The sequence below is a fragment of the Chroicocephalus ridibundus genome, chromosome 8 (genome assembly GCF_963924245.1).
Source record: "Chroicocephalus ridibundus chromosome 8, bChrRid1.1, whole genome shotgun sequence".
In the NCBI taxonomy this organism is placed as follows: Eukaryota; Metazoa; Chordata; class Aves; order Charadriiformes; family Laridae; genus Chroicocephalus; species Chroicocephalus ridibundus.
This window is the reverse complement of record NC_086291.1, coordinates 52,769,165-52,795,264: the sequence shown is the minus strand read 5'-3', so window position 1 is coordinate 52,795,264 and position 26,100 is coordinate 52,769,165. Positions and strand designations below refer to the sequence as shown.

The following is a 26,100-nucleotide window of genomic DNA, read 5'->3' as shown; positions in this document are numbered from 1 at the left end:
CGGGGTTGGTTTTAATTCTTTCCAGCCTTGTTGCAGGCCACCAGCTGAGGACCACCAGTGGGCTGTGGGCTACCAGTTGGGTAATGCTGGGCAATAGCAACACTTTTCCCATTGCGTAAAGAAATCCCTGGAAGAAATGGCATCCCGGTGGCTGGCACATCTCTGTTCCCGCCGAGGGTCCCATCTCTGCCGGGCGGTGTGGGATATCCTGGCCTCGCCTGGTGGGATTCGGTGCTGCAAAACCCTTGGTGACAGCTCGGAGAGGAGGACGAGGACGTGAATCAAACAAGGCGACAAAGCTGCTCCAAAAATCAAAGCGCGTTCCCCCTTTTTTCCCCGGCAGAGATCCTGCATTCATTGATTGTTGACATGACATATGTGGGTTGGAGAAAGGCAGCGGCAGCTTCTGGCAGGGGAGGAAGGGGCTGGGGGGGCCGGGGCCCGGGGCGGTGGGGGGAGCTCTGCAAGCCGAGATGCTGATTACCGGGGGCAGCGAAATAGCTTGCAGCTGCCTCCGCTCAACACGCTCTTTGTGGCGCTTGCAGCCACTCTTTGGACGCAGCTATTTTTAATTTCCCCAAGCGCTCGCACAAAGCAAAGGGGGTGGGCGATGCCGCCGGCGTCCCCCCTTCCTGCCCCTCGCTCCCAGCCCCTTCCCGGCCAGCCCCGCGCTTCCCGGCTCCCTCCCGGCCTCTGGGGAATGGGGGGAGCTGCACCCCCCTGATTATTTTTTTTTTTTTTTTTTTTTTGGGTCTGCCTTGGGAGCCGGCCTCGGCTTCCCCCCCCCCCTGCCCCACGCCAGTGTGTGCGGGGTGCTGGGAAAATGCAGAAATAAATAAATACGCAATTAGGCAGGCGTCCAGCCATGGCGGGGGGGTGGGTGGGGGTGTGTGTGTGTGCGCGCGCTGCAAAAGGAGGCTCCGGCCAAATTTTGGAATGCCTGAGAAAGCAGCCGGAGCCGCGGGCGAGCGCGGGGTTGTGGGCTTCCCACCGCCGCTCTCCTCCCGGCGGAGAAGGGGTGGCTGCGGCCCCCCAGGAGGAGGAGGAAGGAAGGTGGCAGCTCCCAGCCTTGCTCCTGGGTTTTTTTTTTCCTCCATCGGCATCTTGCAGAGTTCAGGACAAGGCATGTTTGTGCTGGGGGTGTGATGAGAGCGGGGGGGTCTCAGCCAGCCACGGCTCAAGAGCAAACTGTGTTTTGGGGGCCAAAAGCCGAGGTGTGCACTCCGTTCAAGCAGCAACATGGTTTGGGGTTAATAAATTACTTATTTGCAGTCCTTGTTCCTCTGTTATGGTAAGCATTAGCGAATATTATATTTCTGGTTTATCCCGGACATGCATTATTCATCAGGTTTGGAGTCTGTAAAAGGGACATTGTCAGGTTAAAACTTGCGTGGAGACGAGCCGAGGTCTTCAGTGTGTTTTTGTAAACGGCTTTTCTCAGGGTTACTGAGTGCAGGGTTTTTGTAGAAGTCTTTCACCTTTTGTCCATGCTGTTTTGAGGCATTTCTGGTGAAAAATGAGATTTCCCAGGCAGGTTTTGTTATTGGTCTTCCTCATTGACTTATCGTGGGCTGCAAGGTATATAAGGTAGAAAAAAAAGGCCAGCAAAATACGCGCCAGCCCAGGTAACAGCATGTGAATGTGCTTTTGCTAATAGGTATTTTTTAAGACGTTTTTATTTTGCCCTGTCCTTCAAAAGCTGTGGAAGAGCCCTTTCCCTGCAATCACTGAAGTCTGACTGCAAGCGGGCAACAAGAGAAAACAGCCACTCGCTCTTGCTGAAAGTGAAAATTACCATAGGTAAATCACGTGCGCGGCGACTTGGTTTTACCCTTCACCTCCTTCCCGCAGGATCCAGGAGCTGATTTGTCTGTGTATATTAACATGGCTTGTACCCTGCCGTCCGCCGCGGGCAGCACGGCTCCTCTGCCACCTCTTCTGCTTTGAAGGGAGAGAGGGAGAGCAGGTCCCTGGGGCAGGGGTGCTGCCTGCGGGGCTTGGGCAGCTCCGGGGGCCAGGGGGAGCTGGGGCAGGTTCCCACCTACCACGGAGGGTATTTTTCCCCATGTGGGGTCCAGAGGAGGCCACGAAGATGGTCAGAGGGTTAGAGCATCTCTCCTATGAAGACAGGCTGAGAGAGTTGGGGTTGTTCAGCCTGGAGGAGAGAAGGCTCCAGGGAGACCTTACAGCAGCTTTCCAGTATCTGAAGGGCACCTGCAAGAAAGCTGGAGAGGGACTTTTCACGGGGGCATGTAGCGATAGGATGAAGGGTAATGGCTTCAAACTGGAGGAGGGTAGATTTAGATTAGATATTAGGAAGGAATTCTTCACTATAACGATGGTGAGATACTGGCCCAGGTTGCCCAGAGAAGCTGTGGCTGCCCCATCCCTGGGGGTGTTCAAGGCCAGGTTTGAGCAACCAGATCTGCTGGGAGGTGTCCCTGCCCAGGGCAGGAGGTGGAACTAGGTGGTCTTTAGGATCCCTTCCAACCTAAACCATTCTATGAGTCTACGTTTTCCTGACATGCACCCCAGACCCATGCCACGTCTCTGCTGCCATCGCACCCCTTGCTGTGGGGATGTGATCCCAAGGGTCCCTGCTCTTGCACACCCCTTGCCACGGGTACTGTAGCTCCGCGTGCCATAGTTGTGGCTCTCCGTGATTTTATGTCCGAACAGTGCCCTGGGGACCCGCAGCAAGGCCGTGGGCTGCTCTCTTGCTGCAGCCCATGATTGTCACTGCTTTCCTCTTGGTCCCCATGCAGTGATGCTTGCAGTGTTTCCTTTGCTGTGGGTGACAGGGTCCCTGGCAAGAGGAGGTGAAGGGGACAGGAGCACAGGTTGGTTTTAGACATATCCTGGCAGCACCCAGAGCTTTCATGGGATTTCCACCCGTTGTGATGCTGTGGCTGGGGAGAAAGGGTGGGTTTTTGGAGCACGCCCAGCCTTGGCCCTTTCCTCCTCGTTTCATCAGTCCTTCTGCAACCGCATCGATAAAGCCACAGTGGATCGCCAGGGCTCTGGGAAGCTACTGGGATATAATTAGGGTTTTGGTTCGCTTTTCTGGCTGCTTTCCCATTAGGGGAGGGACGGCGAGGATTATGGATGGAGCAGATGTGTGGAGGAAGGGGATGTTTGGCTTGCACGGGACGTTAATGCCACGCACAGGCCGATGCTGGGGGGTGAAGTCTGTCGTCCCAGGCATGGGCGATGGAGGAACGTCCTCTGTGCACCAGCCCCAGATTGCTCCTCTCCGCTGGGGCCGAACGGCTGCTCCCGAAGGAGATTGCAGGGAGCGCTCCTGGGAGCAGCTCACGGCCGTGAACTCGCTCCTCTCCCTGAACTCCACTGCAAGTGCAGGAGCCAGATGGGAGCAGCAGGTTTAGGGAGAAAACGCTGCTCCCCTGGGACACCGGGATGGCTCTGGCAGCCTGGTGTGTTATTCCCAGCCTTTGTCGCTGGCAGTGGCAGGCGCTCAAAGTGCTTTTCCCCCTGGGTGCCTCTTGCCTTTGAACCCAGCGGTGCTGGCCCGGCCAGGATGGCTCTTTACTGTCTGCATCAACACCTCCACCGCACCTTGCATGTGGCAGCAAAGCCAAGCTCGAGTTGTTGCCGGGTCGTCTCCTTGCCCCACAACAGCTATGTGTGCCTGTTGGGAGCTTGTCCTCTTGGAACTGTCTTTCTTGGCCAAAAAGCCTCCCATTTTGTGCCATTCGGTGGGACGGCCAACGGTCAAAGGTTGGGAAATGCTCTCCATCTGCCGCCTTGGCTTTTGGGGAGGTCTGCAGAGTCCAAGCTTGTCTGGAAGCTGCTGGGAGCAACGCAGAGCAGGTATGGGGTTTTCTAGAGGGGTGAGGCATGGGGTGCAGGATGTGGCTGCTGCTTGCTTGGCCAACCCAACCCAACCTCTTCTGCTTGGGTTGTCCCTCTCACCTCCAGCTGCAGACCCCCGAGCACCCTGGGAGCCCATCCACATGGTATTCCCAGCCCGGCAGGAAGTTCTGCAAAGCTCGTAAGAGCAGTGCTGGGGAATAATGAGATTTCCAGGCTAATTTGGCCGGATTCAAGAACTTCCACTGAAGCATCTGCGCCCGTGGGAGTTGCCCGAGCCTCCGGCGGATCTGGTGCTGCCGATCCCTAGGGTTGTCCCCACCTCGTTTGCAGTCGTTGAGCGCTGGTGCGCAATACAAGATGTTGTATTGACAGTCCTCGGGGTGAAAGTGGGGGCTTGGCTTGGGGGAAAACCCGCCACGGTGGCAGCGCCCAAATGCGTGATTCCCGCAGGAGATATGGAGCGTGGGATGTAACTGGCGTCTGCTTTCCTGCAGCCAGGCAGGAGCCCGCTGTTTCCCTGCAGAAGGGAGAGCAGGTGGGCACGATGCGCGATGGGGTGGGAAGAGTGTTGACCACAAGTGAATTGCCTTTATGCGCTATAAAGCAAAATCTGCCGGGGAAATTTTCAGTTCAGCTGAGCCCAAAAAGAAGCCAAACCAGGGAGAAACCGCAGCCGTAGCCCTGCGGTACAGTGGTGGGTCGGCTGGTGGGATGGAGCGGGCTTGAGTGGGTCTAACCCTGTGTCTTGTGAGAGTTTTCAGCAGAGCTTCGCTGAGAGGCATCTGCTGGCTTTGTCCGTTGCGAGGTGGTGCTTTCCTTTTATGTTTTTGTTTTAGTGAAGAAGAAAAATGAAAATTTCTAGTTCGTATGGAACTGGAAGTTTTTTCTTTTCTTTTTCTTCTACTGAGACACCAGGAAATGTCCTGCCATTTTATTTACTCTTACTGGGGGAAGCACTTGCCATTTTTCACCTTGCTCTGTGTGCAGTTCACTGTGCTTCCTGAGCCGGCGTAATGCAGGGCCTTAAATTATCCAGAGCTCGACAACGGCTGTCGGAGGTGCCTTCACATGGCTGTAACGGTGTTGATGGCTCGGTCTGTTGCTGTGTGTTTGCTCCGATTCCTCTGCTCGGGTGCGTTTGTAGGAGAGATTGTGGGATGGCTGGAGACCAGGAGACCTCTCCCTCTTTCCCCTCTAGGCTGGAGGGGAGATGGATTCACTTAGGGAGGTGCAGGGCCTTGATGGATTTAGTTTACTGCTTTTCTTGGGTGACTCTTACCTTGCCCATCCTTGATGGGTCAGAGAAGATGGAAGCAGCAGCTCCCTCCACAGCCCACTCGCTCCTCCCGGATTTCTAGTCCGGATCTTCCTGAGTCTCTCCACACGGTCTGATTTTAGGTGCTACATGTGGTGGGGTGGCCTCATACGTCTCAGCCAGTGCCTGGTTTCTGTGCGCTCTGTGGCACACCTCCATGCTGCAAGGGTGGCGGCACCTCGGGTGGCCCTTGGCCGTGGTGGGAGTTGCCCCTAGGTCAGAGCAGTGCTGAACAGAAGACCTTGGGTGTCATTCCAGCAGCAAATAACATTGAAGCCCACATCGACTGCAGTTATTTTCCCACTTTGCAAGAAGACTTGCTCCAAAATTGAGCGGCAAGAGAGCTTTTCCCTGGGTTCATTTCCTAGGGTTTTTCCCAAGGTGTGAAGCCCATTTCACTTAAATGTCTTTCACGCCTTTTTGCAGCTGCTGTAAGGATCCTGAGCAAGGGTATTGTCCTTCTCGCCAGTTTTTCTACCCAACTCTAGTCTCAAAATGAAAGGTCTCTGGAGAGTCAGTGTAGCAGCCTCAGCCCTGGTGTGACTGGGTAGCGGAGCCAGCCTGGGCCACTGGGCAGAGCCTGCCCCAGTTCAGCCTCGGCTCTCCGTCACAGACGATGCCCAGGCAGATGCTTGAGCTGTTTCCCTCACCCACATGAAGCAGAAATCCAGGTCTGGCTGCAGTTGAACATGGCTTGGTTGGCTGGCCAACATGGGTGGAGATCATCCTGCCTCGATCCACGCTTTCCACCTCCTGAGCTGTCTCCAAAATTAGCATCACTGTGTCTGTGACCATCTCTGCGTGCGGGTGACCTTGTGAGTCCTGCTCTGGGGATGTGGTTTCTGATGTTTTGGTGAAGCCCTTTTGCTCCTGGGGAGGGAGGTGGAGCTGGCGTGCACGGCGGTGGTGGTGAGCGCCTGCACGTGTGTGCCTGGCAGCGCGCGGTGCAGGGACCACCTGGGACTTGTCTCCTACACCGAGGGGGTGGAGAATAAAGTTGACAAGGCCAATTTGGAACTGTGCAATTTAAAATTAAAATATCAAGATGCAAATGAAGCCCACCTTTCCTTCCCACCCCCAAACGACTGCATTTCTCTCCCCAGGCAACTCGCCGGCCATGGTCCCTGCACCAAGCTCCAGTCCTGTGTGTACCGTCCTGGTGCTTGGTCTCACCAGGCTTTTGCCGTCGGGCTGATTACCATGACAACTCGCTTGAACGCTGCGGATATTTGCTTCCCCTTTGGCTGGGTAGCTGTTGTGCCTGCGCGTTGGGGAGTGGGGAAGATGCCACGCTGGCAGCTGCGAGCAGATGGGGTCGGATCCGTTATCATGTATTTTTCCCACCCCCCTCCTAGGAGGGGAGGAGGACGTTTTGCATTTTAAATGCGTTTAAATCTCGGAGAGGGAAGAATAACTCTTGGGTTTGCAGGGATGTGAGACGGTGACTTCGGCATGGCAGGGCCGGCAGGTGCCCGTGCAATGCTGGGCTTTTGCTTTGGTCCCCAAAGAGCTGGGATATGGGTTCAGCAGCTGCTCCAAGCACTTTTTGCAATGCTGGGCTTTTGCTTTGGTCGCCAAAGAGCCGAGATGGCTGCTCAGGGTGGCCCCTCAACCCCCATCGCAGTAGGACCTGGCTCTTGTTCCCATCACAGTGCCGATGTTCTTTGCATCTTCTGTCCTTCTTCCCCTCCAGCAACGCTGAACGTGGGGCGTGTGCGTATACGTGGGTGCAACCTCCCCCGAAGGGCTCTCTGGATTTGGGGATGCTGCCGAGGACCCGGAGGCTCGGAGCCCGGCGCCAAGGGAGGTTGCACCCACTTGGTGACCACCACCAGGTTTGCTGACCCTCCCTGCCCGGTGTGGGCGGTTGTGTCAGGACAGGATACAGCCGTCCCTGTCGTGCATGGACCCCTCGGAGGCCGTTCAGCAGGAAAGAGGTTAACAGGAAGGAGGCAGGCTAGGCGCTGGCTGCCAGCTCCCGACCCCGCTTTGGGGTGGGGAGCAGCTGGGAGCTGCAAGAGCGGCGCGAAAATCGCCATATAAGGCCAAGACGAGCCGGCTCCAGCCTCCCGCGCAGCCCCGGCCCAGCTCCCTCCGCTCCGCCGCGCTCTCCCCAGATGGGCGCCCGTGGGGACGGGGCTGCGGATGGGATGTGTGGCCCCAAACTTGCTGCCTGGGGACCCTGGGGATGGGTGCTGCCCGTGCCTCGCTGAGGTGGCACTGGGTGGGAGAGGAACCCAAGGGCGCTCGCCGCCGGTTCGCAAGCAGCTCGCGGCCAGTTCGCAGGAAGCTCGCGGCCAGCTCGCCGCCTCGCTCAGTGTTTAGACTCGCTGTCTGTGGACATAAACACCGACTCCACTTAAAAGCAGCCCCTGGCTGAACTCTCCTGCCCAACCCATGCGCTTTGCCCCCTCCCCAAACTGCTCCCCGGGAAGAAAATTCCTTCCCCCTGGCAAAAGTGGAGCCGATGTTGTTTTATCTCCTGGCAGAGGCTCGGGAGGCCTCTACAAGCTGCTGGTGGCACCGTGAGCTGCTTTGCTCCTGGTGCAGAGCCACCTTGGCATGTGCCAAGGCCACATCTGCAGAGCTCCGCTTGTGCCTCCACCTGTGAAAGGAGGCGATGGCTTCTGGCTGGCTGGAGAGTCCAGGCAGCAGTGAGATTTGGGGGCATCTTCTCCTCTTTCTTGCACAGGGGCACGAGGTGTGCATGCAGAGATGCAGGGGGACACACGTTGCTTGATACCTCCGTTGCATTCCTTTGCTCATGGTAAAAACTTGCTTTTCTATTACCCGGTGCATCGCCTGAGCAAGCTGGAGGTTTCTCAGTGGCTTCACTGAGCAGTAGCTGCTGATACGGGAAGGCTGCAGGTAGGAAGGGTGTGCTCAGGTGGCCAAGAAGAGATATCTGCCTCCTGCTTGGATGGCACAGGGAGAGCAGAGAGCTGCTGTGGCGACGGTGAGGATCGGGGAGCGCTCCTGCGTGCGGGGAGGTGTGGGATGGAGGAGCACAACCTTCTGCTCCCCTTTGATGGGTGGCTGCTCCAGTCCATCCTTTCGCAGAGCCCGCAGAGGTTGTTTTCAAGGGCCTTTGTCTAATTTAATAAATCGAGGATGCTCAGCCTGTTAGACGATCTGTAAGTGTAATAAGATCTACCCGCCGCAGAGCTCTGGTCGCGTTGTGGCTGTATCGATAGCCTTGTGTCTAGTGGCAGGAAGCCTAAAATGCTCATTAAAGCCACGTTGCTTTGCCAGCCCCGCTCGCCCAGCGCCTGGGCAGCTCGGGGCACGCTGTGGCCACCCTGCCAGCACCGGCAGTGGCACTCGGCCGAGCCCACCGGCAGAGCCAGCCCCAGTGCGTGCATGGTGCATCCCCAGTGGGATTTAGGGAGGCTGTGAATAGCCTCACGCGGCTGAAAAGGGAGCTCCCAGTGACTTTTCAAGGAGTTGGTGCTTTCTTGCTGATGTCCTCCGGGTGGGAATGGTGGATGTGGTGCTGGTGTGGGCTCCCTGTGCCATGCTGGTGCTGGGAGCTGCCTGTCCAAGCCGTGTTGCTGCCCTTGCCCAAGGCATGGCTGCCACTACGTTGCTCTGATGTGCCCGTGTCGATGGGGCAGCGGAGTTGTAAAGAATCATGGAATGGTTTGGGTTGGAAGGAACCTTAAAAACCATCCAGTGCCACCCCCCTGCCCTGGGCAGGGACATCTCCCACCAGCCCAGGTTGCTCCAAGCCCCGTCCAACCTGGCCTTGAACCCCTCCAGGGATGGGGCAGCCACAGCTTCTCTGGGCAGCCTGGGCCAGGGGCTCACCACCCTCACAGCAAAGAATTTCTTCCTGACATCTAATGGAAATCTCCCCTCTTTCAGTTTAAAACTGTTACCCCTCATCCTGTTGCTACACTCCCTGATAAAGAGTCCCTCCACAGCTTTCCTGTAGCTGCTTTAGGGACTGGAAGGTTGCTATAAGGTCTCCCCAGAGTCTCCTCTTCTCCAGGCTGAACAACCCCAACTCTCTCAGCCTGTCCTCGTAGCAGAGGTGCTCCAGCCCTCTGAAGGGCTTCCTCCCTCCCACGCCGCAGCCCAGCCATGATCCCGTTTGCATCCCACCTCGATCAGCCGACCCTGGGCACCAGGGATGGGGGGAAGCTTTTAGCAAACACGGCAGCTGCCTTTGCCGAGTGCTCGGGAGTGCTGCGAATGAGCAGCGCGCTCGTCGGCAGCCGCCCTCATGAATATTTTAGCTGGGAGAATTAACATTTGTCAAGAAGCATTTATGGAGGCAGCGTGGATGTCTCTTCCCCAGGCGCCGCAGGCTCGCTGCTGCTCTGGCGCTGGGAGCCAGGGCAGAGCCAGCCAGAGCCCGAGCCCTTCCCATGCAGCGTCGCGGCGGAGCAGGACGGCAGAGCCACGATCTGGCCCCCAGGGACGGCCGGGCCCCGGTGCCAAGGCAACCAGCCCGCCATGCGAGATAGACAAATGGTTGTGGTTTGTTTTTTGGTTTTTTTTTTTTTTTTCTTCCTCTCCTGGTTCTTGGCAGAAAGTAAAATGTCCCTTTTGTTTGGCTTCCTCCTCCCCCTGCCCCATCGCCTTTCTTTAAAGGTTGTGTTCCAGATTTCATCAACCCACGTTGTGTAATAGCCCCGGAGAACGGCGTGGGCATTGGCCGTGTCCCACCAAGGCCATGGCAGAGCCTCTCCTCAGGAGCTTGACCGCGGGGTTACCTGCTCAGAGAACATTTTGTGTAGTCGCTGAGTGAAGCTCTGTTGTATGTTGGATCCAGCTCCTACAATGCACACGTGTTAGAAATGATAGGGAAATATACTTGGAGAAAATTCGGAAATTTTTGAATCTAAATAATGCTATATTTTTATCTCAGCCCTGCAAAACCTTATGGGAACGAGAGTCTCGTGCAGATAAACACGGTTGACTCAGCATCGGCCCCTGCGCCTGGGAGTTGATCGCTCACAGAGCATCCTCCTGCCACAGCACCTGGGTCTCCCCAGTGATGCTCCACTTGGGATTTCTTCCGTCGGGCTTGTAAGAGGTCCCCATTCTTTCTTTCCCTCCTTCCCACTGTCTGAGGTAGGGGATGCTGCAGTTGCTGGGCTCTGCATCCTAAGAGCATCCGTCTAAAGGTCTCTGCATCTTGTCTGGAGGCTGCTGGGGTTGTGGATTTGGAGAGCATGGTGTGACTTGTGCCCTGGGCAGCCGGGAAGGGAGAGGAGGAGGAGGAGGAGGAGACCGTACTATAGGCTTTGTGTAGTATGGAGGGGGACGCTGCAAGCACGTGTGTGTGTGTGTAAATACGGATCTGTCATAGCAGAGGGAAACAGCAACGCGATTGTTTCTTGGCTGCAGTTCCTCTGCTCATACTGGCAGCGTGGAGAGCTGTTGTTGCTCATATCATGCGGGTGCTGCCTTCCCTGCGCCGGCACGTGGTGAGCGGCCAGAGGTGGCTGGTGGCACCGAGGAGGGCGGCTGCTCGTGATGGTGCCCGTAATGGTGTCTCCTCTGCTGCTGCACCCTCTTGTGCTTCCACAGCCAGGCACCAGATGCAGTTGTGGTGTAGCTGCATGGTCCATCCCAGTGACCACAGGATGGGAAATGGCAAAGGCAGGGCCAGCACCTGGGGACAGGGCTGTCCCCGAGGCAGGGACCGGCTGGAGCCAGAGCTGAGCCTGAGCATCCACTCCTGCCTCACCTGGACTCGAAGCCTCCCTGGGGCCCCGGGGTCCGACGCTGGGTTGGACCTTGTATCAAAGCATCTGCTCTTCAAAGGGCTGGTTGATGTCCCAGCCTTGTCATTGTTTTGGTGTCTCTGCCGTATAACACCTCCCTGCTTTTGCATTTATTTATTCCCTTCCAGTTGCCGTAGCCACGCAGTCCTCACCTGCCCTGGGACCAGCCTGGGGCTCAGCTCTGCCCCTCCTTCCCCAGGGATCCCCAACCCTGAGAAATCCCCCAGCGCAGAAACGGGTGCTCAGAGGCGGGGAAGGGGTCCTTGTGTCCTTGTCCCCTGCTGCAGAGCCTCTCCCATCTCCCCTGCTCCCACACCGCCGCCCCGCAGCTTTGGCACATGAGGGCTGTCCCTGTTCTCCTGGTTCCTGGGGAGAGCAGCCGTGTGCCATCGCCAGCTCCTGGGCCGGGGATGTCCAGCCGGTTCCGAAGTGTTCCCGGGGTACAGTGCTGCCCGAGCCCCATCCTTTTCCTCCGTGGAGTTTGTGTGTGTGTGTTTTGACCTGGCACCATTTGCATTTCGCTTTGCTTCAAAGTGCCTGCTCTGCCTCCAAGGAAGGAAATAAATGGTGTAAAGGAATTTACATCCTGAGCGAGTGAGGCTGCTGGTCCGTCAGGTTTCATCTGCTGCCGAGAGGTGTGGGGGTGCAGGGGGGCTGCCGTGGGGTAGAGGGATCGTCCCTGGTTCCCATCCTGTCCCCGTTCGCGGGGGGAAGGAGGGCAGTCCCGGCTTTGCTCGCCGCCCCTCTCCTGGTGTCCCAGCTCGGAGGCGTGCTGGTGGATGGGGACCCACCTGTCGGGCTGTGCGAGATGCCAGCGTTCACCCTGGCAAGGGGAGTGCGTGGCAAAACCACTTCACAGGGCCAGCCTGGTGGTGGGGGGGGGCCCCAGCCGGCTCCTCCGCTCCGGGTGCGCTTGTGTCGGGGCTGGGTGTGAGCAGCGGGGGAAGCCGCCCTGAACGCTGCCGTGGGGTTTGAGAGAGAGGAGGGCAGGCGGGTTCTGCAGGGAGCCGTCTGTCTCCTCCTCTCCTCCTGTGCCAGCTCCCTGCCAAATCCCTGCGGGGCCTCCCCGGGAGTCGAGGGGTGCCTGTGGCAAGAGGGACCGAGTGGCCCAGGGTCCCCATGAGGGACTGGGGCTCCCTCCTGGAGCTGCCCTCATCCCCTTTTTTCCCCATCCCGGATGCATTCCCTGGTGCAAAAATGCTCTGGGTGGGGAAGGAGGTCGGTCCCAGACCTTACAGTCCTGGAGGCCTTGGCTGTGCCGAAGGCCAGTGAGACAAAAACGTTTTTAAGACTCCACTTGGAGCAGGAGAAAGTTTTTCCGTTGGGTTTTTATAGCTCCCGGAAAAGCAGGGTTTTATTTTTGTTGTCTAAGACAAAAAAATCCTCTTAGGAGCCGACTACCCGCGGCGGTGCAGGGCGGGCGGTTGTGTGTGTGACGTGCCGGGGGTCTGGACTCGGCTTTGCTTTCCCTCCCTCCGTCCCATGGGGTCTGCGGATGCTGATGCTGGTTTCCACAAAGGAAAGGAGGACGTTTTGTGTCCCTGATGTACGACTGGTCCCGTTTGTGTGCCCGTGCTGGGCACTGATGCTGCAGCACCTGTGATGGCTCCGTGCCACCGCCGGGCTGTCATAGGATGCTCCCACCCGGGGACACAGCACCAGGGAAAGCCCTTTTCCTGGGGAAGGGGGCTATTTCCCATGGCCGCAGATGCGTAAACCGGGGGTCTTAGGGAACTGATCTGAATTTCCTGGGGTCACAGGCTGGGGCCATCGAGCTCTCCCTAATCACCCTGTCTTTGCATGGCGCAGGCTGATTTTGGGGGGGTTTTATTGGCAGGGGAGCTGGTTTCCGTGGTAAAAACCTTAACAGCATCTGCCAAAAATCCAACTCCACATGGGCCCGGCCATCTGGAGGGCACGAGGAGGCTTTGGCAGGGCGAGGAGGTGGCTGTGCGCTGCTTTGGGTGCTCTTTTGGTGCTGTTGGCAGCTTGGTGGGGTCCCTCCACCCCAGTCATTTATGCCCCAGGTGCAGGTTCGCACTGGGATGCTGGGGAGACCCCGGTGTCACCAAGCCTGGTGGGGCACAGGCAGGCTGGGGATGGGGGAGACATGGCATTGCTGCTCGGGGAGGGAGGGCTGTGGGTGCCATGCACCGGGAGCGGGTGGCCGCGCTGTAATCGGATGAGCCGGCGCCGCTCCATATGGACCTGTCAGCTCTTATCGGTGCTGACATCCCTCTGGGTCCCTCCACGTCCCCTCAGGCCAGGGGGGCCACTGCCTGTCCCACTCCACTGTGTCTGCTTGGAGCAAGGGGGCCGGGAGGTGACACTGTGTTGGCAAAACCCGTCAGACAAACAAGCTCCCTTCCATGCTGCGCTCCCTCCCTGGCAAACGCCGCATTTTATTAACTTCAATGTGAAAAACTTGGCATGTATGTCTGCTAGTCTGGCCCCTGTGCTGAGGGCTGTGGGGCCTTTGCCACCCCTGGTCCCCAGATGCCACCCCACCACCTGAGATGGTTTGCAGCTGCAAACCCAACGCCAGCTCGGTGCCTTGCCTTGGTGTCCCCATGCTGCAGCGGGGCAGCCATCCTTCCCTGGGCACTCGGCATAGGAGAAGCGTCTCACTGGCAGCAGTGGGCTGGACTGGGCTGGCAGGAGTCGTGCCTGCTGGTCTGTGTCCCCAGATGTGTGGCACAGGGCTTTGCTGTCTGCCGGCACAGCGTACGGATGGGTCTGGGTACTTGTGGGCAGAACACCTGGGTGTGTAGAATCCTGGTGTCCACCAGGAAAGGTTTTAGGGCTCAACTCTGCGCTCGTCTGCTCTTCTCTCCTTAAGCGTTATTCCTTTCTCCTTCCCCTTGCAGCCGACAACCCTCCCGCAGGGCACCATCAACATGAACCAATGCACGGATGTGGTGGATGGGGAGAGCCGGACAGGGCAGAAATTCTCCTTGTGCATCCTGACGCCAGAGAAGGAGCACTTCATCCGGGCCGAGAACAAGGAGATCATCAGTGGGTGAGTGCAGGTCCTGGGCCAAGCCACCGCAGGGCTCTTCCCTCGGCTGGGAGGAAGAGGAGGGCGGGGAGGACCTTGCCCAAGGCCCGGTGCTGCAGCAGTGCGTACACAGGCTAATCCCCAAGTGACAATCACGGCTGCTGCAGGGACAGTCCTGGGGGCTGGGTGTAGCTGCTGTCTCATGGTCAACTCCATTCTTTCCACCTTTTTGGCAAGGACCGGGTTTCTTTCCCCTTCCCTGCTCCCCTGCCTGGCGGACCCCTGCCATTGCCTGGTGCTCTGCAGCAGAGCTGGGGCCCGAGCACCCCCAGGGCCACCAGATTTATGCCGTGGGCATGAGCACTGACTTCAGCGGACACCGGTGTGGCTGTGGGTGATCGAAGTCCTTCCTCTGTGCCTATTGCACGTGCTTGGCTGTGCTGGGCTGGAGCCTGAGGCTTCCCAACATGCCGGCCACCTTTCAGAGCCAGTGCTCAAGGAAGCTCAGCCTCTGCCAGGAGCCTTGGCCAGGCCCCGGAGCTGAGATGCTCCTGAGTCACTCGTTAACTTATAAAGGCCACCGTTTTCAAGTCAGTTTTGTTGTCTGCCGTTGGGCCATGCCCTGCTCCCCGCTGCAGAACAACGCTCCCAGCGGCGTTTACCCCCGGGAGTGAATTGAGCTACACTGGAGCGTTGTGGGATGCTCAGAGGGTGCATCTGATGCCAGGGTGCTCCTGGGCTGGCTGTGGCAGCTTCAGCCCCAGCAGAAAGCAGGCCGGGGGAAGAAGCTTGGCTGCAGAATGAACACCAGGACGAGGTTGAAGCCGATGGGTGCTGGGGTGACCCCACGGTGCTTTTAGGACAGCATCCGATCGGGCACGCAGCTCGCTGGCGCAAGTCCCCCCACCAGTGGCAGGTCCCGTAGTCCCTGGGCTGGTGTGTCCGAGCCCAGACCTCATACACCCTCTGGTTCTCGTCCGTCCCTGCGTGGACACTGCCTCCTGGGGCTGCCCGCTCTGTATTTACCCCGTCCCATTTCGGACTCGCCTTCGCAGCGCCCAGCTCGCCCCGCTCGCTCCCTGCGGGTAGGCAGGCAGGCAGAGGGGGGGATGCAGCCCATCCCCCTGATCCCAGTGGAGCATCTGACCTCCGAGGACGATTAAAATACCATCGCTCATAGAAGCGCCTGCCACTGGGATGCAGTTGCTCAGCAACGCTGAAGATTAGACCACTAAAATGAGCAAATCGCGGTAGATTTCCTGACTCCAGGTGTTGGATGGTGACCTAGAAACATCCTCGTCCATCGCTCACATGCCGGCTTGGGTTGAAGCAGGCGCTGGTGAGGGTGCGGAGCTGGGGCAGTGCCGAGCTGCCGGCACGCAGCGATGGACTGCGATGGTGCTGCTGCTCACCTGCGAGCATTTCCCACGTGGGATGTCTGGAGCTCAGTGCCTCCCTCCAAGAATTTGTTGATATTTGAAACTAGGCAGAAAGTTAAAGGGATGAAGCACTCGCTCTTTCCCACTCTTCCCAAGGCATGGCATCTCCTGCTTGCCTGAGCCCTGGCAGTGGCAGGGTCAGTGCTTTCTTTGAGATGACTTCTATTTCCAAACATTTCCTTTGGTTGTGACGTAGTTATTTTGGTAAATATCGGTTGAAATAGGCATTTTTCTACCAAGGGCTTAGGATTTTGATCAGAAACGTGTTTTCATGCCTTGAAATTTCCCTGTTCTACCAAGACACACGAGCGGGGGTGATTCCCACTCTGTGCGCCGCCTGGGACCATCAGACCTGTCCTGCGGCAGCACGGCCACCCCTCTGGCCCTGTTTGCAGTGGTGGGGAGGCAGCGACTGCGGAGCCGGGGTGCCAGAGGCACGGGGGAATCGTGGCGGGTGGAGCTGCCTCTTCTCTTCCAGCCAAGGCAGGAGCAATGGCAACGCCCCAAAACACGGCCAGCCCCCATGCCCTGCTCTCTTTTCCCTCTCCCCACGCTCCGGTTTGCAGCTCAGCCTTTTATTGCTGGTCCCGTCCGCCACGCAGGAGGGAGAGGCATTGCAGAGCGAGGTGGGGCTGATTTATTGTTCATTGGCCCGGCGCTGGATTTTGAAGCAGTGCATTTGCTCCTGACTGCAAGCATTAATCATCCCGAAACAGTCCCACTCTGGGTCCGAGCCAGGCGGGTTTCATTTGCAGTTGCAGCACGACAGGAAGATTTCACCGGCCGGGGGAGAATTTGTTTTAACGTTTGTTGCATGCTTCTGGCATTTATTGCTTAACCAGAACCTACTTGATGTGGTCATCTCAAAACGCTTTACAGCAGCAGCGTGTGAAGTGGGGGGAACAGGAGAGGGAAGCAGGGACATCTGAAGCAGGGCTGTTTCCCAGCGATGCATGGATCCCTGTGGAGATCACAGAGATGCAGGGGCAGGTTGTCAGGCTGCGGTGGGAGGGCACAGGAGGGTCCCCCAAACAAGCGACTTGTGCAGGGGATGGACTTCTCAATGCCAAGTTCACGCTGCTCTTTCTTGGACAAAAGCACTTTGTGTGCAGTGTTGGCATCGCTGAAGGGGGAAGGTCCTGCCGGAGGCTCTGTCCCTCTCGGCTGTCTTTCAGGATCCTTGAATCCCTGTTCCCAATCAGCCTTGGCCATGGACTCGCTCTTGCAGTGAGCGGGGCTTGAGTTGTCCCTGGCGTTGTCCCTCCTCCCCTCCTGTCCTGCCTCATTTTTCCCCCAGAAGCCGGTTGGGATGATTTCTGGATGCTGTTTGCCATGTTGACCCTGATCAGGTTGGAGAAGCTCCGTGTGCCCAGCTCCAGCTCGGGGTTGTGCTTATGGCCAAGTTACAAACCGGGGAAGGCTGGGGTTAGGGGTGAAATGCGGATGCTCCGTCTCTGGAGCTTGCAGGCAGCCTGCCCGAGGGATGGGATGAGGCAGCATCTCCCTGGGCAGTATGGTCAGAGCCACCCGTGGTGGGGAAACAGCTTTGGGGTCCACAGCCCGTGGGAAGCCTCGTTACAGCCCACGGTTGAGCGCGTGTGTTGCTCCCGTCCCTGCGCGCTGCCCTTCCGCACAGACCTCACCTTTTGCTTTCTCTGCCTGCAGGTGGCTGGAGATGCTGATAGTCTATCCGAGGACAAACAAGCAGAATCAGAAGAAGAAGAGGAAGGTGGAGCCCCCGACTCCCCAGGTAACCCCAGGGGGTCACACACTGTTGCCTGGTCCCTTGCCTCCCTCTCAGGGCCGCAGCATTGCTCTCCTCCTGGGAAAAGATCCCCCCAAACCAGCCGGACCGGCGGGTTGCCGGCCCCCTGATGCTGCCTGCGCCGGAGGGTGAGGGATGGGGCGAGCCAGGGCAGCAGGACAGCGTGAATTAATTCCTGGTCATCACTTCCCAGGGTCACACGCTGCTGCTGCTGCTGTTTTTCTGGCTGCTTTGGGGCCATGTTTTGTCCCCCTGGGCACTGTCTTGTGGCACTGGCCCTGCACACCCGGTGGTCACAGAGCCGTGTGGTCCCCCTGGGGGACCGGGTAGAGGTGCTGGCCATTCACGGGCCGTTTCGGTAGAAACAGGATGAAATTCCATTGGGCTCCGGTTACCCCCTTTGAGATGACCCCAGAGATAATGGGAATGAAAGGAAAATACTAAAGGCCAGGGCCAGGCTGGGAGCTCCGGGGGCCGGAGCCGGGCTCTCCAGGGACCCAGCAGTGGCTTCGTGCTCACTTTGACTATAAATGGTAAAAAGCGGGGCCAGCCGTGACTCACTCGTTCCTGCCGGGCTCCCACGTGGCCAGAGTGGGGGAGAATCCCACAGATGGGGAACGTGACCCCGAGGCCACCCTCGTCCCTCGTCGGGGCTGAGAACAGCCGTGTCCCTGAGGCTGCCTGACCTCTGGGCGCGCGTCCCGCTGCCGCAGGGGACCAGCTGGGAGGGCTCCTGCGGCCGAGCCAGGCTGCGGCACTGGGGGACTGAAAACAGCATCGGGGCTCCCCTGAGTCCCGCTTTTCAGGTCCCCTTCAGTGAAGTCCCCAGGATGGTCCTAACTGGGCCATGGGTGGGTTTTATATGGCGTTTATTTCAGTCAAGTTTCCACCACTCCACATAAAGAGGCTTCTGGGCAATAGGAAAAAAAATTAGGGTGAAGATGATCCTTTTTTGCGCACCAGGCTGGAGGTCTGAGCCACCCCCTGCCAAGGGCTGGAGTCATCACAGCCCCTCAAGTGCTGGCTCTGGTGATGCTCTAGGGAAGATGTCTCCTCCATCCATGGCCAAGAGCAGGCGTGTTACGAGTTGCCTGTCCTCAAGCCTCAGGGAGGGCGCTGTCGCAGTCGGGGCACCCCAGCGGGCTGATGCAGCAGAGCAGGGATGCTCACCCCATCCCTGGCGCAACGCTAAATACAGGCTGGGTTCAGGAGGGGGACGGAGCGGAGAGGAGAAGGGGCGCAGAGCCAGAAAAACATCATTCTGGGTTACATTTCATCACCATGGCAACTTCTTGGAAACCGTACAGGATCCGAGCTCCTGAGCACCAAATAAGGGAAGCGGCTGCGGGAAGGATGCTGGCTCCCCGCGGGCGGACGGGCTCCCCAGGTGCATGGAGCCTGGCGGCCGGGTGGTCCGCCCCAAGCCCCATCCCGGTTCCTACCCTCCTTCCACCCTCTCCACCTCGTCGCTCTCGGACCTGTAGCACCAGAAAAAATCTCAAATTCACTTACGCAAAACCAACCTCCATGTGGGACCGGCTGCCCGATGGATGCTGCCCCATGTCAGGCACTCAGGAGCAACCTGCAAAGGCAGAAGAAGCATCTTTAGTCTGTGTCTCGATTTTTGCCAATGCAGGCAGCTGGTCCAGGGAAGGAGAGAGGATGCTGGGGAGAAAATCAGCACCGAATCCCCCTCTGTGAAATGGCTTCTCCTGAAGTTGGCTGCTGTTCAGGTCGCTCTCCGTGTGTCGGTGGAGAAAGCCTGATTTCTTTCTAAAGACGGCCACCCGCTAATCTGGCAGTGGATCATGTCTGAGAGCCTCTCAGGGAGGGACGGACACCTTTGTGATTTAAAAAGAAAAATGTAAACCAATGGATATTTCTGCTTTTTCTCATCCCATGTAGTTTTTCCATGTCTGTGCTACAGCAGAGGTTGTCTGCAGCCAGGCGCTCCGGGGGCATCAGGGCCGTTTTCAGCTCCCCCCATCGTTTTGCATCTTCCCCCTGCAAGATCACCAGGGTGGGAGCAATGCACGCGCAGCTGGGAATATCGCTCCAGCTGCAGATTTTTGGGACAGGAGTTGTTAGGTGCAGTCCTAGAGGTGTTTTCACCTTTGCTTTGCAGGCAGGTTGCAGTCATAGGGGAAATAGGGCAGGTTTCTCTTGCAGCTTTTGCCGTGCTCCGGCTGAGCGATGCAGGCAGCGGGAGAGACTGGGCTTGCTGCCTTTGCCTTCCTGCTGTACCTGGGAAATCGAGACAGGATTTGGGGCTGAAATCTGGGATTTGAGGCACTGCCCTCTGTTGCAGGACGGGTTTGCGCAGGGGTGCGGCAGGCTCGGGTAAGCAGAGCGTGCCCAGACATAGTTAATTCAACTGGAGGCCGGTTTTGCCAATTTTGGTACATTCTACTTTTTGGAACTGTTTATACCGCTGAGCGGCAAAGAGTTAATTTCTCTGCTTGCTTATAGACCGCTTTTTGGCCCTCATATCTCTGTCTAATTAAATACACATCTACAAATAATTATACGGGGGTGTGCGTAAGGAATATATTAAAAATATGTAGCCTGAGCTGGCGATTAGCTTTGAGCTTTCGGATCAATGAAGGAGAGAATGGTTGAGGTTGGAAGGGCCCTTGGAGATTGTCTGGTCCAACCCCCTGCTCAGGAGCATCCCCTCGAGCAGGATGCCTGTGAACTCTGGATCGTTTACCTCCAACACCGCATTCCTTTGGAGTGAAATTTCCAAAGGGGATTTTTTTTTTTTTTTTTTTTTTTAAAAATTGAGGTCATTTGCTGCTTGTTGTTGTGGCTGCGCACGGAGCCGGGACCCACTCCCTGGGAGATCCCCTGGCGCAGCCCTGTGAATGCAGATTTGGAGGTGCAGGGCTAAAACCGCCCCCCGGTGGCTCTGCTGACGTGGGAGGGGGACAGAGGGGATGCTCTTCACAGCCCGTGTCCCAACCCATGGCTGCCGGCTCCGACGCTCCTGGATTCCCCCTGCTCCGGGGAAAGGGAACAAGCAGCCAGGAAACTTCCCACAATCCAGAGACTTTGGAGGGGAGTTAATTGTCATTGATTTATTGGTGGCTTTAAGGAAAATAATCTGCTAAAGCAGAAGCTTAATACGACAACAGCAAAACATCTGCTAGCGAACAAAGCCAAACCCTAAACGAGTTGTGGGAGCTGCTGCCTCTTCTGGGGCATGCGTCGAACCTGGGCTGCCTGGGCCGCGGCCACCAAAATGGCATCGCCATCGGATGGGCTCCAGAGCCCCTCATTAGCTGGAGAAGCATTTAAGATGATGGGTATTGTTTTAAAATAGCATAAAGCTCAATGTGATGTTGTATTCCCTTTTTAAGACAAGCAGCCTGTTAGGTAGACAAAGCACCCGGGAGGAAGACGGCGCTGGTTGGGTTTTATTCTTTCTTTTTTTATCAGTGGCCCAAAGCAAACCAGATGTGACAAACAACATGGCTGCTGGTGGCAAGGAGTTAATTTTCTCCTCCATCCCGTGTCCTTTAGCTTGGTTTCTTTTTTTTTTCTTTTTTAAACGTTAGTTATAACACTGAGAAAATTCAGTCCTGGCAGATGGGACCCGGGAGAGAAGCCTGATGTTGGTCTGTATTTGCGAAAGGCAGCGGCTGCCCGTGAGCCAGCCCACAGAGGGAAGGACCGGGGATGCGCAGAAGGACCGGGGACTTGCAGAGGGAAACGGGGGACGCTGTGTTCATTGGCATCAGTTACAGAGGGTGCGCTGTCACCCCAAACCGGGTGTTGGCGCAGGTGGGGGGAGCATTTCCAGGTTCACCCCGAGTCAGGACTCAACAGACCTGTTTCTCTGCGGGTCTGCGGCGTTGCACGGGAATTCGGGTGCAGAGCCTCACGTGTGCGCTGGGCAGCTTTTGGGGAAGAGCTGATGTGCTGGAATGTAAGCGGAGCCACACGGGACCCTGAATGCCGGGGAAGAGCCGGGGCTTTGCCCTGCTCAGGACTGAGCTGTGTGAGCTCAAAATGAGCTTTTCCCAAAGAGTCAGGTGTCGGTGGCCGCAGCGTCCTGTGCGCCATGCCAGGAGGGGCAGTTCCTATCCAAAGACAAAGCCAGCGAGCCCCTCCACTGCCGCAGCGCCTGGCCAAAGGTCTCCTTCGTTTGTCGGCTCGCCTTTGCTTTGGATATTTTCCCAGCTGGATGTGTGGGGAGGTGCGGCTGGTTTTGGGAGCCCTCCCCGGAGAGGGACGGCGAGGGACGTTTGCTCTCTCGCTGCAAGAGCAGCGATGGTCCGTTTGGCCGAGGAAGTCCTGACCCATCCCCGCCACCGTGCTGCCCTGGGGCAGGGTTTCCACCTGCGAGCTTGTCCCCCTGGGAATGTGGCAGTGGCACACGGCTGAGCAACCCCATCCCCATCGTGGCGCGTGTCGTAGGCAGCACCGTGTGGGATGCACACCTCCGGGGACAGCCTGACGGGGACCCTGGGTGAGGAGCTGGGACAAACCCCTCTAAACCCGCTGTCTTCTCCGTTCTCTTTAGGAGCCCGGTCCTGCTAAGATGGCCGTGACCAGCAGCAACATCCCCAGTGCGGAGAAGGTCCCTGCCACCAAGTCGACGCTTTGGCAGGAAGAAATGAGGGGCAAAGACCAAACGGACGGAGGCGGCGGCATCAGCCCGGCACAGAGCCCGGTGCAAGGCCAGGCCGGGGCTGCCGGCTCCCTCAAGGATCCTGTGCTGGACAGCAAGGAAGGTGAGGGACGGGGGTGCCACTACTGGTGTGATGCTGCGGTGACTCGGTTCATGCAGCTGAGCTGGCAAAAAAACATCGTGCAGGGAAAAGTTTTCCATGGGTTCGGTTCTCCCAGCAAGGGGGGGGAGGCAGACGTCGTCCCTGCTCTGCAGGGACCGGAGTGAAGCATTACAGGCTGGAGTTCAGGAAGGAAAGAATTCGCATCACATGCTGAAAAATCACAGCGTGGGGCCGAGTCCTGCCCTGGCAAGGAGATGTTGCCCTTCTGCTGAGGGCAAAATGAGGGGGAAAACGCCTTTTTTAGCCCCTCCGCATCCCTGCCTTGGGCACCCAGAGGGTGCGGGGCCACGCTGCGCTCAGCCCGGCTGTCGGGACTGCCAGGCCCTGAGCGCCGCTTCCTCCTCCGTCCCCTGCGTCAGGGCCCTGTTTACATTTGGTCTCCCCGATGAGTCCCTGGAAGGCACCGTGGCCACAGCATTGTTCTCCCTGGAACAATATGGGCTGGGGACTCTTCCTGCCGGGGCCGTGGACAGGTCCCACGCGCTGCGGCCATTTCCTTTATCTGCCCGCTCGGATAGGGGATGCTTCCCACCCCGTCCCGGCTGCCAGGAGCGAGGTGTCCATCACCTTGTGCCCATGGAGCTGTGGTCGATGCCGGGCTGGGAAGGACAGGGATGGAAAGGGGTGCAGAGCAGTGTCTGCAGCCGTCCATTTCTTGGTTTGAAGGTTTAGGTCTTTCATCCACGCAAGCCCAACCCAAGGGTTGGACCAGCATGCCCCGTTCCCTGCAGACCATTCCACCATCCCCACTGGCATGAAGGGTGGTCAGGGCGGAAAAGCCAGGGGTGCAAGAGGTGGCACAGCGTGGGGCTGGGGCCCAGACTGTCGCTGCTCTCGTCCTGGGGGGAATGAGGGTATGTTTTGTTAAAAGCAGAACTTGGACTTGAAACCAAACACGGTGACTTCTCTGTCCTTTAGACGAGAGCTCCATGAACGGAGACCGGATAGACTGTGGGCGGAAGACGCGTGTGGAGAGCGGGTACTTTTCCTTGGAGAAGACCAAACAAGATTCGAAGCTGGAAGAGCAGCAGCTGCCGCCCCCGCCGAGCCCGCCCAGCCCCAGCACCCCGAACAACAGGTACAGTTATCCCAAATCGCCCTCGCAGGAGCATGCCCAGCCCTTTCCTTCCCCAGGTACCCGATCAGGCGACCGAATGATTCACAGCTTCTCTCTGAACTCCTTGGACTCGAAGAGCAGTTGCCCCATGCACAAGGACTCCAGCAGCAGAGATGTAGGAAGGGGAGCTGAAAAATCGGGGCGTCCCCTTTCTTTTAAAGCCAGCCGGCAATACACCACCCTGGCCGACGTTCCCAAGGCCATTAGGATCAGTAATCGTGAGGCCTTCCAGGTGGAGAGGAAGCGGCTAGAGCGGAGAACCCGGGCCCGTAGCCCTGGGAGAGAAGAAGTGGCCCGGCTCTTTGGCAATGAGAGAAGGTAAGGGATGAGTGGCTAATCTCCTCCTTGCATGCTTGCCACAGCAGCGAGAGTGGGTCCCTGCCACGGCCCTGGACGGAGCAGGCGCTGTTTGCAGGATGAAGCCCCTTTGTATTCCAGTTGTCCTGGGTTTAGGGATGCCCATCCACAGCGACCAGGCCATGGGATGTCCTCAGTAGTGCCAGCGGGCAGGTGTCACCCTGCCTGGCTGCTCTGGGGGCAGCTGGCTGAGGTGGGTGACGTTCGGTGGCTGTGTTGGCAAGGAAGCCCACCCTCCCCGTCCCCTCCCCGGCACGGCACACGCTGGCAGCTGGCACCATTAATTAGGTTAGCTCTCTAAATGGTGTTAGTGCCGGGCGCGTTACGCAACTGCCTAATGAGCTGAGAGAGGTTTCAAAATGTCACGGCATTAATCTGGGAGAGGAGAGGCGGGTGCAGCGCCGAGGCAGGGCGCAGCGGGCTGCAAAACAGCTTAGTGCGGAGGAGGACGGGGAGGGTGTCCACACGCCCGCCTGCGCCGTGCACCGGCGTGCCTGCTGCTCTCCGGGCGAGGCCAAGGATGGGCTCGACTTGCCCTGGGAGAGACGCATTTGTGCGGCGAGGGCAGCAGAGCAAACCGGGAGACAAGCCCCGGGCGAGAGGGCCGCCTGCCAGTCTGATTTTCTTGCCCTGGTTTTCCTCCAGGCATGTTCTCTCTCGCACGGTTTCAGCAAGAGCTTCTTCTCCGTTTCTTCCCAGCCCCTAAAGGACTGTTTTCCAGCCTGGCTTCCGAGAGCTGGGAGCGGGGCTGGGAAGCACGGCGCAACTTTGTGCCGGTGCTGCCGGTTGGCAGGAGGATCCCAAACCCAGCCCAGCTCCGGCAGCGTGCGCAGCGAGTGCTGGACTGGGAATAAAGGAGAAGAGCATGGGTTTGGCTTTCTCTGCCTTGGGAACTGGGTATTCCCTAGGATGGAGGAGAAGGATGCCACACGGGTCCCTTGGCTACCCCGGCTGGGGACGGGGCTGAGGAAGGGCTGGTGGCGGCTGGTGTGCAGGCTGAACTGGTGCAGTGTTGTTGGCTCAGGTGTGGGTGAGATCATGTCCCTGCTGGGTTTTCTTGCACAGGACGCCCTGGCCAGTGCCTGCCCCAGCATGAGAGGACAGCATGTTCCTCTGGTGCCGACAGTCCCTTGCTCCAGCCCTGCGGGTATCCTGCAGCACTGGGATCCAGCACGGAGCTGGGATGTGCCAGCCGAGGACAGGGAGGAGCAGATTTACAGGCAGATAACAGGGCCCAGGAGAGGATGCTGCTGCCAGAGACTGTCCTTTTTTCATGTCAGCCCCACTCATTGCCTGCTGGTGGGTGCCTTTTCCCAGGGAAAGTCTGTTTTTCCCAGCCCAGCTGGGCTTCTGGGGCTGTTAACAGGTTTTTATTGCTTTATCAGTATTGGCAAAAATTCCCCCGTGTCAGCCCAGGGCCTTTATCAGAGCAGGACGGGTGTAGGGAGAGGAGCGAGCGCTGCACCAGGCGTCGGGGTCTTGCTGCCCCATAGGGGTGAGCCTGGTCCAGCATTTGGGAGTGGGGTGATGGCAGAGAATAGGGCGAGGGGTCCCCATCTGCTGGAGAGTTTGGCTGGGGATCGCAGCCTGTGGCGCCGGAGGAGTGTGCTGTGAGCAGGGACAAGCGACGTTTAGGGATGGGGACGTTTGTTTTCTCCTCCAGTAACCTGGGAATTGGCCCATACGGGTGGTGCGGGTGGAGAGACCGTGTGTCCCGGAGCTCGGGTGGACTCAGCAGGGCATGGAGAGACAATCCCGCGTCGCACCAGAGAATTAACATTCGCCAGCACCCTGCTCAGCTTGGCTTGGCTGCTTTTTAAATTTGAGTTTACTTAGTTCACGTATCCCTCTCATTTTTCTCCTCCAAGCTCAGGCTGTGCTGTTTGAGGTTGGGCAAATACAATAACTCACTTCTGTGCTGCGGGGGTCAGATTTTTCCCCCAGGTTTAACACCATTTCTAAGAATCTTTCTCAGTAACCCACTAACACTTGCGGGAACGCTTGCCTGAAATCGCTTGCCTACATGCCAACCCCATAGCCGCCAGCCGGGCATCGTTCAGATCGGCCTTTCATCTCTCAGTGCAGCCAGGTGAACTTGCTCTGATTCTGTTGGTATTTTCAGCTCTTCTTCCCGTTTCCCATTTACCCACCGTAAATCAGTGTGAGTGTCAGAGCTATGGATGAAAAAGAATTATTTTAGGTACCCAGTGCTGCATTCTGAGTGACGCACCTCTAGGCTTAGCTCCAGATAAAGCTGTTTTTCAGGCTCCTTGTCCTGTTTCCTTGTAGTAAGAGATATTACATGACTTATGTCCAGGGCTGCGCTGGAAATTTTCCATGTTGACCATTTATACCTGACGCTAACTCCACGCCCTATGCCGCCGTCTGAGCTCACAGCTGCTCAGAAACATGAATCAGAAAAAAAAGAGATAATCTCCATGATTTTGGCGGAGCGGCGGAGTGCGAGTTCCCTCTGCTGGCACACGGGGCCGGCACCATGCTGCCGGCGCTGCGCAGGGGACCCCCAACGGGCTGGGGGAGAGGGTCTCTGTCCGGAGAGGTCGAGCCGAGCCTCCGGTCTCCCATGTCAGACCCATCCCTAGGGCAAAAGAACAGGAGTAGATCTTTGGAAACCCCATGGATAAACCTTGAAGCCTGTATTGCATGCAAAATCACAGCGGAGAGGGCTGCAGGGACAGCCGTGGATGCTGATCCCCGTATTCCAGCGGGGCCCTGCAGCTGCG

General features: G+C 57.8%; 1 protein-coding gene across 9 annotated transcripts in view; it reads left to right on the top strand.

Annotated features, from left to right (window-relative positions):
* MPRIP (myosin phosphatase Rho interacting protein) overlaps positions 1-26,100 on the top strand; it is an 83,085-nt gene that overhangs the window by 23,370 nt on the left and 33,615 nt on the right. For 3 of the 9 annotated variants that reach the window (XM_063343322.1, XM_063343325.1, XM_063343326.1), the window contains exons 4-8: positions 13,752-13,903; positions 16,987-17,071; positions 21,612-21,822; positions 22,801-22,960; positions 23,048-23,317. In XM_063343322.1, coding sequence (XP_063199392.1) covers positions 13,752-13,903; positions 16,987-17,071; positions 21,612-21,822; positions 22,801-22,960; positions 23,048-23,317 — 878 coding nt within the window. Of the gene's footprint in view, positions 1-13,751; positions 13,904-16,986; positions 17,072-21,611; positions 21,823-22,800; positions 23,318-26,100 lie in introns of those variants that run through there. The other 6 variants (XM_063343327.1, XM_063343329.1, XM_063343330.1 and 3 more) reach the window with 4 other exon arrangements.